This window comes from Pipistrellus kuhlii, unplaced genomic scaffold (genome assembly GCF_014108245.1).
Source record: "Pipistrellus kuhlii isolate mPipKuh1 unplaced genomic scaffold, mPipKuh1.p scaffold_m20_p_3, whole genome shotgun sequence".
Taxonomy (NCBI): domain Eukaryota; kingdom Metazoa; phylum Chordata; class Mammalia; order Chiroptera; family Vespertilionidae; genus Pipistrellus; species Pipistrellus kuhlii.
The window spans coordinates 148,327,553-148,340,437 of NW_023425529.1; the positions used below are offsets into that span (position 1 = coordinate 148,327,553).

At 38.0% G+C, this 12,885-nt stretch overlaps 1 protein-coding gene across 10 annotated transcripts in view; it reads right to left on the reverse strand.

The window, feature by feature from the left end:
- The window catches only part of DZIP1 (DAZ interacting zinc finger protein 1), a 54,256-nt gene that overhangs the window by 10,169 nt on the left and 31,202 nt on the right, over positions 1-12,885 (reverse strand). For 7 of the 10 annotated variants that reach the window (XM_036456343.2, XM_036456338.2, XM_045588739.1 and 4 more), the window contains 3 exons: positions 11,799-11,855; positions 6,741-6,800; positions 1,741-1,883 (listed from right to left, as the gene is read on the reverse strand). In XM_036456343.2, coding sequence (XP_036312236.1) covers positions 1,741-1,883; positions 6,741-6,800; positions 11,799-11,855 — 260 coding nt within the window. The remainder of the gene's footprint in view (positions 1-1,740; positions 1,884-6,740; positions 6,801-11,798; positions 11,856-12,885) is intronic. The other 3 variants (XM_036456344.2, XM_036456342.2, XM_036456340.2) reach the window with 2 other exon arrangements.

Here is a 12,885-nt window from a genome sequence, read left to right on the forward strand (position 1 = left end):
ATTTATATATTTTATGTATGTCAATAAAAATGTAAAAAGCAAAGAATATATACCCGGTGTACCAGTTGATAATGCAGATTTTATTCAATAGATGGAGTTATACATAAGTTGATATATATGTGATTTAATATGTATGCTATTTTGTTGTATTGACAACATGCTTCAAAACTTCATGTCAAATTTTCTGAAGGTGTTAACATCATAGATATTTTTATGCTTAAAAAGTCGACTTTCATGCCAAAAAGAAGAGCATTTATGGGAAGTTTTAATTCATTACTTAATTTTGAAGAAAAGTGCTGCTGAAAGTTATTGTATACTTCGAGAAGCTTATGGTGAACATGCTCCATCTCAAGATACTTGTGAACTCTGGTTTAAACACTTTAAAAGTGATGATTTCGATGTGAAAGACAAAGAACACCCAGGTCAACAGAAAAAGTTTGAAGACCAGCAATTACAAGCATTACTGGATGAAGATGCGTGTCAAACTCAAAAACAACTTGCAGAAAGATTAAATGTTGCTCAGCAAACAATTTCTGATTGTTTATTAAAACAAGCAATGGGAAAGATTTTAAAGGAAGGAAAATGGGTGCCACATCAATTGAACAAAAGAAAAATGGAAAACTGAAAAGTCACCAGTAAAATGTTGCTTCAACGGCATGATAGAAAGTTTTTTTTGCACCAAATTGTGACTGGTGATGAAAAGTGGATTTATTTTGATAAGCCCAAATGCACAAAATCATGGGTTGATCCAGGTCAACCATCAACATCGACAGCAGGGCTAAATCACTTTGGAAAGAAGATAATGCTCTGCATTTGGTGGGATCAGGAAGGTGTGGTGTACTATGAGCTTCTAAAACCAGATGAAACCGTTAATACTGATCGCTACCAACAACAAATAATCAATTTGAATCACACTTTGATCGTGAAACGACCAGAATGGGCCAGCAAAGTAATCTTGCTTCATGATGATGCATCATCAACACTTCAAAACCATGCTAAAACATCTTGCCTGGGAAGTATTAAGCCACCCACCGTATTCACCAGAACTTGCTCCTTCAGATTACCATTTGTTCCAATAAATGGCACACACACTTTCTGACAGCACTTCAAAACATAGCAAAAAGTAGAAAATTGGCTCTCTAAATGGTTTGTCTCAAAATTAGAAAAGTCCTATTGGGAAGTATCTACAAATTACTTGAAAGATGGGGGAAATGTGTAGCTAAGCAATGGATATCACTGAATAAAGCACTTTTGAGGTTTCTCTTCAAATTATCGTGTTTTCTTTTATTACAAAATCCACATTATTAGCAGGTACACCTCGTATAACTTGTTGTACCAGAATAATTCAATCTGGCAAAAACATGAAATATAATTCACTCACCCATTAATTTAACAAGTATTGCTCAAGTGCTGATTTTATAATAGGCAACAATTTGAAGTTGATAGCAGAATGTAAACAGCACTGCAACTGCCAAGATACAAACCCTAGCTCCTTCATTGCTAGCTGTGTGACCTAATGCAAGTTATTTAAGCTCTCTTAAAATGGAGATACTCTTGTCACTCACCTCAGAGATTTGTTTCTATGTTTAAATGAGTTAATATTCATGAAGCTCTTGAAAAGGTGCATTAACCTCCAGTGTCCCAATGTGGACAGCACTGACATGTCTTCTCATCTCTGATTCTTATTTACAAAATACAACCAGCAAATGTTTACAAACTGAGAAAGATGAGTAAACTTACTGGACTAATCCCCAAGCTTTCCAATTTTCCCAACAAATTCTGCTCCAAGATTGATCTTATTTTCTTCGTGAGAGAGGGGTTAGTCTTCCAAGTTTTCCTGACATGGTTCTTATTGTTTTTAAATTTCTGTTCATTTTCCCTTCCTGAAATAAAGTTTCAAAAAAAAATGCTTTAAAAAGCAATTAAACAAATACATTAAATCTCTAAGTAGAAAATGATAACAATACAACTTTTAAACAGCAAGTAAACATTTGCAATCTTTTAAGTTTGGGGATATTTTAGTCATTCAGCACAATGTAAAATGCTTAAGTACTGTAGCTTTTAAAACTTTAAGTCGTCTTCAAAACTTCAAATGTCTTTAAAGAATCTTGATCCTTTAACTGAATTATATCTAGGTAAAATAATGCAAGAAGCTTGTCTTTAAAGAAGCACAATGGGGGAAAAACACATTTAGAAGTTTAACTAAGTTTTATTCTAAATTATTTTAGAATATGTGTGATTCATTTTTCTTAAATCCAGTTAGAGTTTATGTATTAATTTATGAAGAAAAAGCTCAATTTATTTTAAATAACTAAGTTTTTATATAGTAAACTTAATAGAAGTTAAGTTCATATGAAATTTCAAAATGTGAAATTATCTCCCTTAAAATATGTACCAAAATGAAAAAGAGGTTAACAGAAGTCTTGGGAAGCACATCTTTTGTTTAAAACAACCTATAATTTAAAACAAAGGAAAAATAGCAGGCCAGGTTCTTCCAACCTTTCCTTCCCTATTCCTCTTTTATTGCCCCCCACTAAAATATGTCTAGTTAAAGAGAGTTTGGAGAAGGGGTGTGTGACCTTGAAGAACTGAGTCCTTACATCAAAGAAAATTGAAAGCTTGATGAGAGACCCAATGCTGGGCAGCTCTGACCCTTAGAGAAGGTGCAAAGGCAGATCTGAGAAAATACAACAACAGTATTATCATTTTGGAGTCTGATCTCCTAGTCTCCAGACAGGAGAGTCTCACCAAATGCCACTGCCAGGGCCCGGGACTGTAGGAGGGTCCCCACCGATACTCCATTTTCCCCGCCCCGTCCGTTTCAGTAGATGGGATTTTTAGGTGCCCAAGGCACTTAGATATGTAGATCTTAAACAAAATGCCTTTGGTTTAGATGTTTTCTAAACACTAGCTTAATTCCAGTAGTAAAGAATATTGTCTGTTCATTAATAAATGGTTTTGCTGACAGCAAAATTAGTCAAATTGCTATTTGTACATTAAACAGGAGGGGAAACCTTGCATGATGATGCTTTTATATACTTTGCTTCTGCAACTTTCTAAATCAAATGATAAAATTGTATATAATTAAAAGTCAGAAGTAATCTTACTACATTTTATATTCTCAGCATGTGTGCTGCTCTTTTCCCAACCATTGTTTTCCAGTATTCTGAAACCACCCTAAAAAAAGGTCCTTCTGTCCTAGAAATTGACAATGCATTTTAGAGGGCTTAACTACGGCCATGCCTGTGTCACTGACTTCGGCTGCCAGTTGGCCAGTGACTCTACACCTATAGAGCTAAAAATAAAAAGAGGTACCAAGACACAGTCTGGAAATCCTGGAGCTAACACTGAAATACAAGCACCTCCTGTGCTGATTATGCAGAGGTAATGTTATGGCTGGTATCTGGGATGTAAAAGAAACTGCACAGAAGCACAGTCTGAAGAAAAGTCTGGGCCCCTATCTACCTCGGGGCGCAAGGAGACATGCAATGGTCAAACGAAGCCAAGAATGGCTGGGTTACAGTTAAGAAGAGTCATAAATAAGGTCTTTGATAGTAGTTGCTGAACTCATTGCTTAATTGATCTGGGTTCACCTTCACCCATGATGACAAGTTCCTTTTGGTGACTTAGCTTCCCCAATGGCCACAGATTAAACATTTCCTCTGTCCTCAAATTCACTTTCTATGTTGGCACTTGTTTTGGAAAGCCATTTATGAAAAATCAGAAAACCCTTGGTTGGAAAGACTCTTAGAAGGTTGGAACTGGACTCTGGAAGCAAGAGAACAGATGGGAAAATGATAATCATGTTTTTGGGAAATGATGGAATTATTCACTTGAAAACAAACAACAGCTGAAGATTTTAATTAAAGCATGTATTGCTCACCAAGATCAACAAAGCAAAACTTTCTACATATCAGCACTTACTCTAATTACAATGTGAAAGCTTATGAAAGCAGGTGACAAATGCGCAATAGCCCACACATGTAATGGATCCATCAGATGTACAACACAGCATTTATGGAAAGCAAATAATTGTAGCACAAAGAAAACAGTAAAAAACAAGAGCAGAGTTTTTGAGTTGGAAGGGACTTTATCACAGAAGTACACCAAAACCAGAGAGGTAAAGAGACTTCCTCCAAGGCTACACAGTGTTGTTACTAATTAAACTCAATGACTTGGAGAAAGCTCCTAATCTTGGTTTCAAGTTTCTGAATTGAAAAATGGCCTCTAACACCACCTCCTGGTCCTCACACTCTAACACCCTATAAACAGCAAGATCAAGTATGCCTCTCCAGAACTGTCAATAAGTAAGGAAGAGTCTTCCTGATGAGTTACTTCTTGGTAATAGCCAGTGTTTTTGCAAACCACTGTAGTGTGCCGCGAGATGTTGCCTGGTGTGCCGTAGGTGCAGGCAAGACAAGAATTTTATAATTTTTCACTATTTTGTTTACTTAATATTTCATAATAAAGTAATTATAAAATACTTTCTTTGTGTTTATTTGATTCCTATTCAAGAGAATTACTTTATATATAGTCAATATAGGCACAGAGTTAAATTTTTTAACATTTTCTAATGGTGGTGTGCCTCGTGATTTTTTTCATGAAACAAGTGTGCCTTTGCCCAAAAAAGGTTGAAAAACACTGGCCTAGGGCATTAGTTGCACAGGCATTATCTGCAAAATGTTAGCACAAAGCTGAGGTACTTATTGATGACAATTAATCTGCAGCCAGCGTGCTAGCTCCGTAGAGGCACTGGAAGGATGTGATCACTGCTTCTGTAACAGTACATTTGGACTCTGGGGTATTTTTGTTTGTTTATTTGTTAATATATTTTTATTGATTTTAGATAAGAGAGGAAGAAACATCAATGTGAGAGAGAAACATGGATCGGTTGCCAGGATCAAAGCTGCAATCTGAGTATGAGCCCTGACCCGGAATTGAACTTTTGGTATGAAGGATAATGTTCAACCAACTGAGCTACACTGGCCAAGGGGCTGGGGTGTTTTTGATGGTCCTCAGTACCACTTCCCACCAGAGCTGTGTATGAACCCAAAGATTTTCTTTCCCAATCTGATTCCCGAAATTTGGCAACAATCAATGATGCTATTTGCCGTCAATGGTCCTAAACTTACCTCAGGTTTTCTGGGTAGAACTATAAAAGTAACATGAGCAGAATGATGCAGAGGGTAGAAACTAGAACCGAAGTGGTAATGGTGGACAAATCAGGATTCCTCTTGGAACCTAACTGACTCATTTTTAAAATGAGTGTGAAAGAAATGACCTGAGGCTCCAGTTTCAAAACTTTGGACCTTTTTAATGAATCTCTTGATACATTTCATGACTTCAGAGAATAAGATATTTTGTGTTCCATATACAAATAAATGACATGTAAGAAAGAAAAAGCATGCTACTTGAAAGTTAAATGAAATATACATTATATAGATATTATGGATATGACTGATTTAGTCATTTCTCATTTTGCAGCCTTTTAAAAGAATTTGGGAAAAAGTCTAGAGAATATTGAAGCTATAGCAAATATTAAGATGCTGTGTATTAGGATATATAATTTTATTTCTCTTCCTAACAAAAATGACAAAAATCAGAGGCCATATAAATATTAACAATTTGTCTTCTTAGAAAGAAGTGATATATGATAAAATATCATTACTAAGGAGAAAATTATGATAAACTGGTTCAAATATAATTGTTTTAGAAACTATATGTCTAGCATTAGAAAATACTTAATTTTTTTTATTTTATTGTTGAGAGTATTACAAATGAACCCTTGCTTTCCCCCATTGCTCCCCCTCTTCTTGGTTCCCACCTCACCCCAGGCCTTCACCACCCTACTCCCTGTGTCCATAGGTAAGACTTCGGTTACTCTCTTCCCAAGCCCCTCATCCCCTTCCCTCTGAGATTTGTCAGTCTGTTCCATGTTTCCATGTCTCTAATTCTATTTTATCTACCAATTTATTTTGGTCATTAGATCTCTTGTTCATTTTATTTTTAGATTCAATTGTTAATAGATATGTATTTATTGTCATTTTATTGTTCGTTATTTTTTATCCTTTTATTTTTCTTCTTCTTCCTCTTCTAATGGAATACCCTTCAACATTTCATGTAATACTAGTTTGGTGGAAAATTCTATTAATAATGTAAAATAATTTTCATAAGCTTCAAACATTAATTTCTAGAAAATAGTTTTTAGAACTGCCAAATAAAATGAGTAGGCAGTAATATTTTAATTAGCTCCTTGAACCTGTCATAGCTCTCAAAACATTATTTTGCATATACATATTCCACATTCAGAGCTTAAATGTTATTCTTTCCTTTCTACTGAAAATAATTTTTGAAGTGGGCACTTCACATGTACATTTCGCAGATTCAGGGTATGAGAAATAATTACTGTGATACAAATATTTTCATATCAACTGGCATACAATGTGTCAATTTGTCATATGATCAGAAAATATCTGCATTGGCATAAAGGTTTATTTTTCCCCAAATTAACTTATTCAGATGCTAAGAATTCAATAAATCGGGGGGGGGGGGTTAACAGCATATTAGGGGAGTAGGATGACAAAACACTATATACAGATTGAAAATATAATACAAAAATAAACATTTTCCCTAATTTTGACACAGTGTGCTAAAAACCACTGAATCATATTTTCAAGACTTGGTGTTAGCATCTAAATATAACCTATGCAGGCATGAACCCTGATTAAGACCTTTATTACCTTTTTCTTCCTCTGAAAGTTCTTCTATTGGTTCCAGTATGTGCGATGAGAATGCCTGCTCTATTAATGAGGAGAAATAAGAATAGTACAAACAGGACAACAGCAAAGTAAAATTAGTTTACTTTCAAACAATATTGAAAGCTATAGTCCCACAGTATCTTAATCTTGTCAAAAAGAGCAAGAATTTACTGGGGGAAAATACTGAGGCAGTCAGTTAAAGCTGCTCACTTTTTCCTGGTATCTTCTCTTTCTACATGTTTTCCATTAAGTCCATTCTCAGGGTATTATATTTTTTAAAAATTAAGTTAATGTTTCACATTCATCAACATCATGCCTGTTATTGTCCTTTAAATGCACAAGGATACTACTCGACCAAGTAGCTAAACAGAAAATTATTGAAAATACTTCAATTTTCAAAGATAAAAACATAAAAATGTCCAGGGCCCTAGGACTCTCACTTCTCACAAACCTTAAAGTGGTAGGACCAGGATGGTAAAAGGCAAGAATAGGTGGCCCTAGAGTCAGCAGCTGGACTAAGACACATTCTTAAATACCTCCCTGTCCCTAAACCACATTTCAAGTCCCAGTTCTGCTCTGAGAGGCACCAGGGCAGCAGACAAATGACAGGGGAGAGGAAGATGGGCATTTCCCAGTCCCACCCCAGAGCAGTGGTGGGGAAGACAAGGCCTCAGAGCGACTTCCCCAGAAAAGGTTACTGTGCAGACACAAGGAAGCCCACAGCCAGCGTGGGTAAAGCTAAACCCCATTCCATCAACAAAGGCTAAGTTCCTTCATGGGGAAGGTCAGGTTTTGGCCGAAGGTCTAACCATGGCAGTCAGGCAGATAAGGAATGAAATGTAACTAGGGAGTCTTATGTATTCTAGGGGGATGCATGGTTCACTCACTGTCACCTTGCAGACTGACACAGGGCACCTCCCTCGGGAGTTCCCCACCTGTACCGATAGGGCAGAGGTCATTTCATTCTACCACAAATCCCAGAGTACATGATAGGTGAGAATAATAATAGCCAGCAATTACGGAGTGCTCACCAGATTGCCAGGCATGGATCTAAGTGTTTTACATATATTAGCTCATATTTAATGCCTCCTATATTAAAGGCCTGGCTTTTAATTTATTAAAGGGCATTTCTGGTACTTTATTTTAAGCATATACAAATACACATACATGAACACATATATACATAGGTACATACAATTCATTACGTATATATGTTATATTTAGATATATATAAATAGACTCTTACAGATTGGTCAGCAACCGTAGTCAACATATTTAACACTGGCTTTATGAGAAAAATGCATTTTAAAGTACTTCTTAAAATTAAATTTATTGGGGTGACATTGGTTAATAGGATTATATAGGTTGCAACTATACTGTCAAGTGAACTTTTGGAACATAGACTATTAGTAAGCAAGAGTCCACTTCAGTTTTAAAAAGGAGCACAGCCTGCCAAGGAGCATTTAAGTCCATCTCTGCACCACAACTGCTGAACACCAAAACACGTGCTTTCAAATTTCTTATTCAGCATAGAGAATTAAACATCTACAAATAAACTATTTTACTAGTTTGAACTGCTAAAAATAGAAATTTTAGGAGGACAATCACAGGTTTTTACTATCACATGGTATATATTTTATTATACTTCCTGAAAACAACAAAAGTAAGGTCATGAGGAAAGTTCTATAAAAATCTTAAAAAATCGTGTGCATATTATCATTATACTAGAGGCCCAGTGCACAGATTTGCCTTGGCCTGGCCTATGGGGATCGGGCCAAAACCAGCTCTCTGACATTCCCGGAAGGGTCTAGGGTTTTGAGAGAACTGTTCTCAGGTGATGCACCCCAGAACTGGGCTCCCTCCTCTCTGGTTCTGGGTGCATCACCTGAGAACTGCAGCTGCCAAGTCACCGCAGCTCAGCAGCTCCTGCATTGAGCATCTGCCCCCTGGTGGTCAGTGCACATCATAGCTACCAGTCACACGGTTGCTTAGACTTTTATATATGTAGATTACAGGGATAATTCTGTGACTTATTTCTCTTGAATCAGGGTGAACTGTCAAAATTCTGACTTTTCCTGCTGTGGTATGTAGTGCGAGGTCCTGGGGGAGAAGGAGATCCCTGAACCCGGGCTCCTACTATAGAGGCTGAGGAAGTGAGGTCAACCAGACCCCAGCTCCCTAAAGAAGCAGGCTGATATCCCAAAGGGGGAGGGTCCAGACTCCCAAGAGCTGAAACACCCAGACGATTGAGTCTCCCCTCTGAACTTGCTGGACACTTCCAGAAAAATACTTTTACCAGTTACCTACCATGACTTCCAGAAGAAAAACTGTACACAGCCCTTTCTCCACTGCTGGTTGTGTTGAACTTCATTGTCCCTACCATTCAAGCTAACACTGAGCCAGAGCCTGTTCAGTGGCTCCTGCTCCAAAGGCCCTGCCTCATTCGACCCTTCCACAGCCCACTGAAGTAGCCATGACTATTCTACCCATGTGGCAGGCAAGGAAACCTAAGCCTATTGTTTCATGAGTCAACTGGCACTCATTGGGTTTATCGTCCTGATTCTCTAAACAGCACCACCATCCACCCGGTATCTGAGCTCGTCATGTTCTGCCCCTGTCCTCACCCTTGCCCCACAATCACTTGTCCAATCTTTCCACCAATTCCACTGCACAGCTGTTATGTCCACTCGGTCTGGTTTCATCACCATACCTAGATTCCTAGGTAAGGAATCTCACGCTGACTATTGCCAACATCCCCAACTAGTCTCCCCAACTCTGGTTCTATGAAAACACTCTGGTCTGGCTAAGCTTCCTGAAGCCCAGCTCTCCAATCCAGCCTTGTCTAACTGCCGAACACCTAGTGGTTACACAATACCACAGGAACAGCCCTGAACAGATACAGTCAACTCAGTGGTAACCATGAACAGTCTCAGCCTTCACATCTCTTCTGCAAACTCTATGCTCAGCCAGATAAGTCATCTGCACCATTAATTCACACCTAGTGCTTTCCTGCTACCTTTTGCTTCTACTCTTTGCTTCATCTCAGCTGAGGGGAGCAGCCACCCCAAACACACACCATTTCCTGGGACAACCCAGATCTGATACTGTCACCTCAAGCCAGGAAAGTTTAAAAGTGCCAACCCAGCTCTAAAGCTCCTGGTAAAACCTGCCGAGGGCTCCACTGCAGCTGCACCCCTCAGTCCCTCGACTCCCATGGGTATTGTCTGAGAGTACTGCCTAAACCTCCCCCCTGCAAACCTCCCCCTCAGAGTCTGTTTCTCGAGGAACCCAACCTGAGAGGACGAATATTCATGACATTATTTATGGAGAGGAGCCTCACCAAGCTTTGAGATGGAACAAACGGAAAGACAGAGGTAATGAGGCTAATGAATGTTATGCAATACATGACTAACCCCTTCCCCCAACCTCTAACACAGATGGGTTAGGGTAGGTCAGTGAGCCCCAGCCAAGCCTCCGCCTTGCTCCTGCCCATCGAGATGCTCACAAATCAGCTTTGATCCCAATCCAAGGTTTGCAGGCCCTGTGCCAAGCCTGGCTGGCATTTAAAACTAGCATTTCAAACCCAGCAGATGCCAGCGAGCGGGTATGGTTGATTCCTGTGGCCCTGGAATCAGGGCAGGTCCACATGGAACACATTGCTTTAGAACCAACAGATTTGTCAGGATCCTTGAACTAACCCCCGGTTGCTTAGCATACAGACTGCATGTGTCCTTTAGCAGGCACCAAAAAGATGAAACAAATAAAATGTGGATCTTAGATGATGTTATAATCAAAACAAAGTAGAAAAAAAAAAGAGAAAAGACAACCAAACACTGTTGAAGTACAAAAGAGAAGTGGCAATTGCTTTATAATAATGAACCCTACAAAAGGAGGCAACAGAGAAATTTTATACTATTTTGATAAAATAGTAAAATTCATATTATTTTGATATAAAATAGTATGAATAGAGAAAATTGAATTGAATATTTAAGTACATTTATATAAATCCAGCATACATTTTATGTAGTACTTGTCCAAAGGGGGGAAAATGCATATTCTAAACACATAAGTAATAACATCTAATGTGTGGAGAATTTGCATTACATATTGTGAGCACATGCTCAAGGGAACTAGTCCATCTCAAATAATCTTAAGAAAAAAATTAGGGGCAATAAATACTTCACGCGTTATTCAGTGGGTAAAAAATAATAATTACAAAGACCATCATGTGCAGACCACAATATTTATGAAGACAAAAAGTTCGACTTGACTGATCATAGATTCAAGTCTAATGAAAAGGCTAAAAACAAAATGTGGAGTGAAGTAATCATTAGGTAAAATAGGAAAAAGGCGGTCCCTCTCCTGTCTTATTCATTTTTAATCTATAGCAGACCATAGGAAAATAGCACATTTAAAGACATACTACAAAAAATTGTATGCTCCTAACTGTACAAAAATAAAATATGGCTACAAATATTCACCCTATCTATTGGGTGATTTTAATTAACAATTATCACTCTGGTGGTCTGGTCCAACAACTGAATCCTGGCAGCAATTTCACCCAGTGGGTCCTATTTTTTTTTTTTCCTTTGGTTTCCATCACATGTCCTTTTAGATTTTTCCCAACCAATTGCTGAAACTGTTTATTTAAAAAGTTGACATGCTGCCACACTGAAAGTTATAAAAACAGTCACATATGCCCTGTGGCATGTACTGGTTGACTGGTCTAGAAAGTCACCCTCTCACCCACTACCTACTACTTTCCACCCAAAATCATAAATGGTGAAAGTACTACTCAAAGTTAAAAATCTCTAATTGTAGGTTTAGCAACGTACATATTTTATACTTTCTGGCTTTGGTGGGTATGTTCAGTTTATGATATTAAATAGGAATACTGAAGTGTTATTGACTGTTTTTGCATTCACTAAAATGTTTTCTGTTTTGTGTAATTACCCCCACAGAAAAGCGCTTTCAGTTAATAAGTAATCTAACTCAGGGTGGAAATTGTACATAAAATGCCCAGACTTTGCTGAAACTTACCATGTGCCATTGTTAGACTTGACTTAGCATCCAAAGTCTGTGGGGCTGGGGCACTCACTGAAACAGCATAGAAAAGTCTCTAATTAAAGCATCAGCAATTGAACATGATGAAAACCAAATACTAATCAAATTAGTCAAGACAGATACAGATCATAAGGGACAAATGTTTCAAATTAATCTAAACCAATTTTTAATAATAGTTTTATTGAAATATAATTTACTCTTTTAAAATACACAGTTCCATGGGTTTTAGGATATTCACAGATTTGTGTAAAGGGGAGTAGAGTCACCCCAAAATATGCTTCTTTGGGATACCTATTATGTTAGTTAATTTTCACCAGTGAAAGTTACTGGGTTTGGAAAACTAAAGTCCCTGGGACATCTCAGCCTGCCACCCGTTTTTATAAATAAAGTTTTAATGGAACACACCATTGTTCCAATATTATGCCAAGTATAATGAAAGTGTGGGCAATAATAATCAAGTGCTTTTTAACCTTTCATCCTTCTCTGAAATGTATTGTTTTCTTTTTCTTTCTCTTTTCTTTTATTGATTTTTTATGGAAAGGAAGGGAGAGGGATAGAGAGCTAGAAACATTGATGAGAGAGAAACATCAATCAGCTGACTCCTGCACACCTCCTACTGGGGATGTGCCCACAACCAAGGTACATGTCCCTGACCGGAATCGAACCTGGGACCTTTCAGTCCAAAGGCCGATGCTCTATCCACTGAGTCAAACCGGTCACAGCTGTATTGTTTTCTTTATTTCATAAGATATATGTCCAGCTTCTGCCCTCCCCTCGGCCCTACTCTTGGCATTTAAACTGCCATCTCCCCTTCAGCACTTCTCAACCTCTTCAGATTCCAAAAGCAGCATTAAAAAAGTCCTCAAAAAGCGTCCCAAGGGAATGGGTTAAATACATTAAAACCATTAGCATGTTCAGCCAGTAGTGCCACATTCCCAATCACATTCATAGATGTTCTTTCCTCTTTACACAGAGCTGGGCCCATATAAAAGGGAGCCACTCAGTGCCCAGCCTCAGTGCAGGCCTGCCCTGTATTTACATCCCTGTTCGCTCACATCCTCTC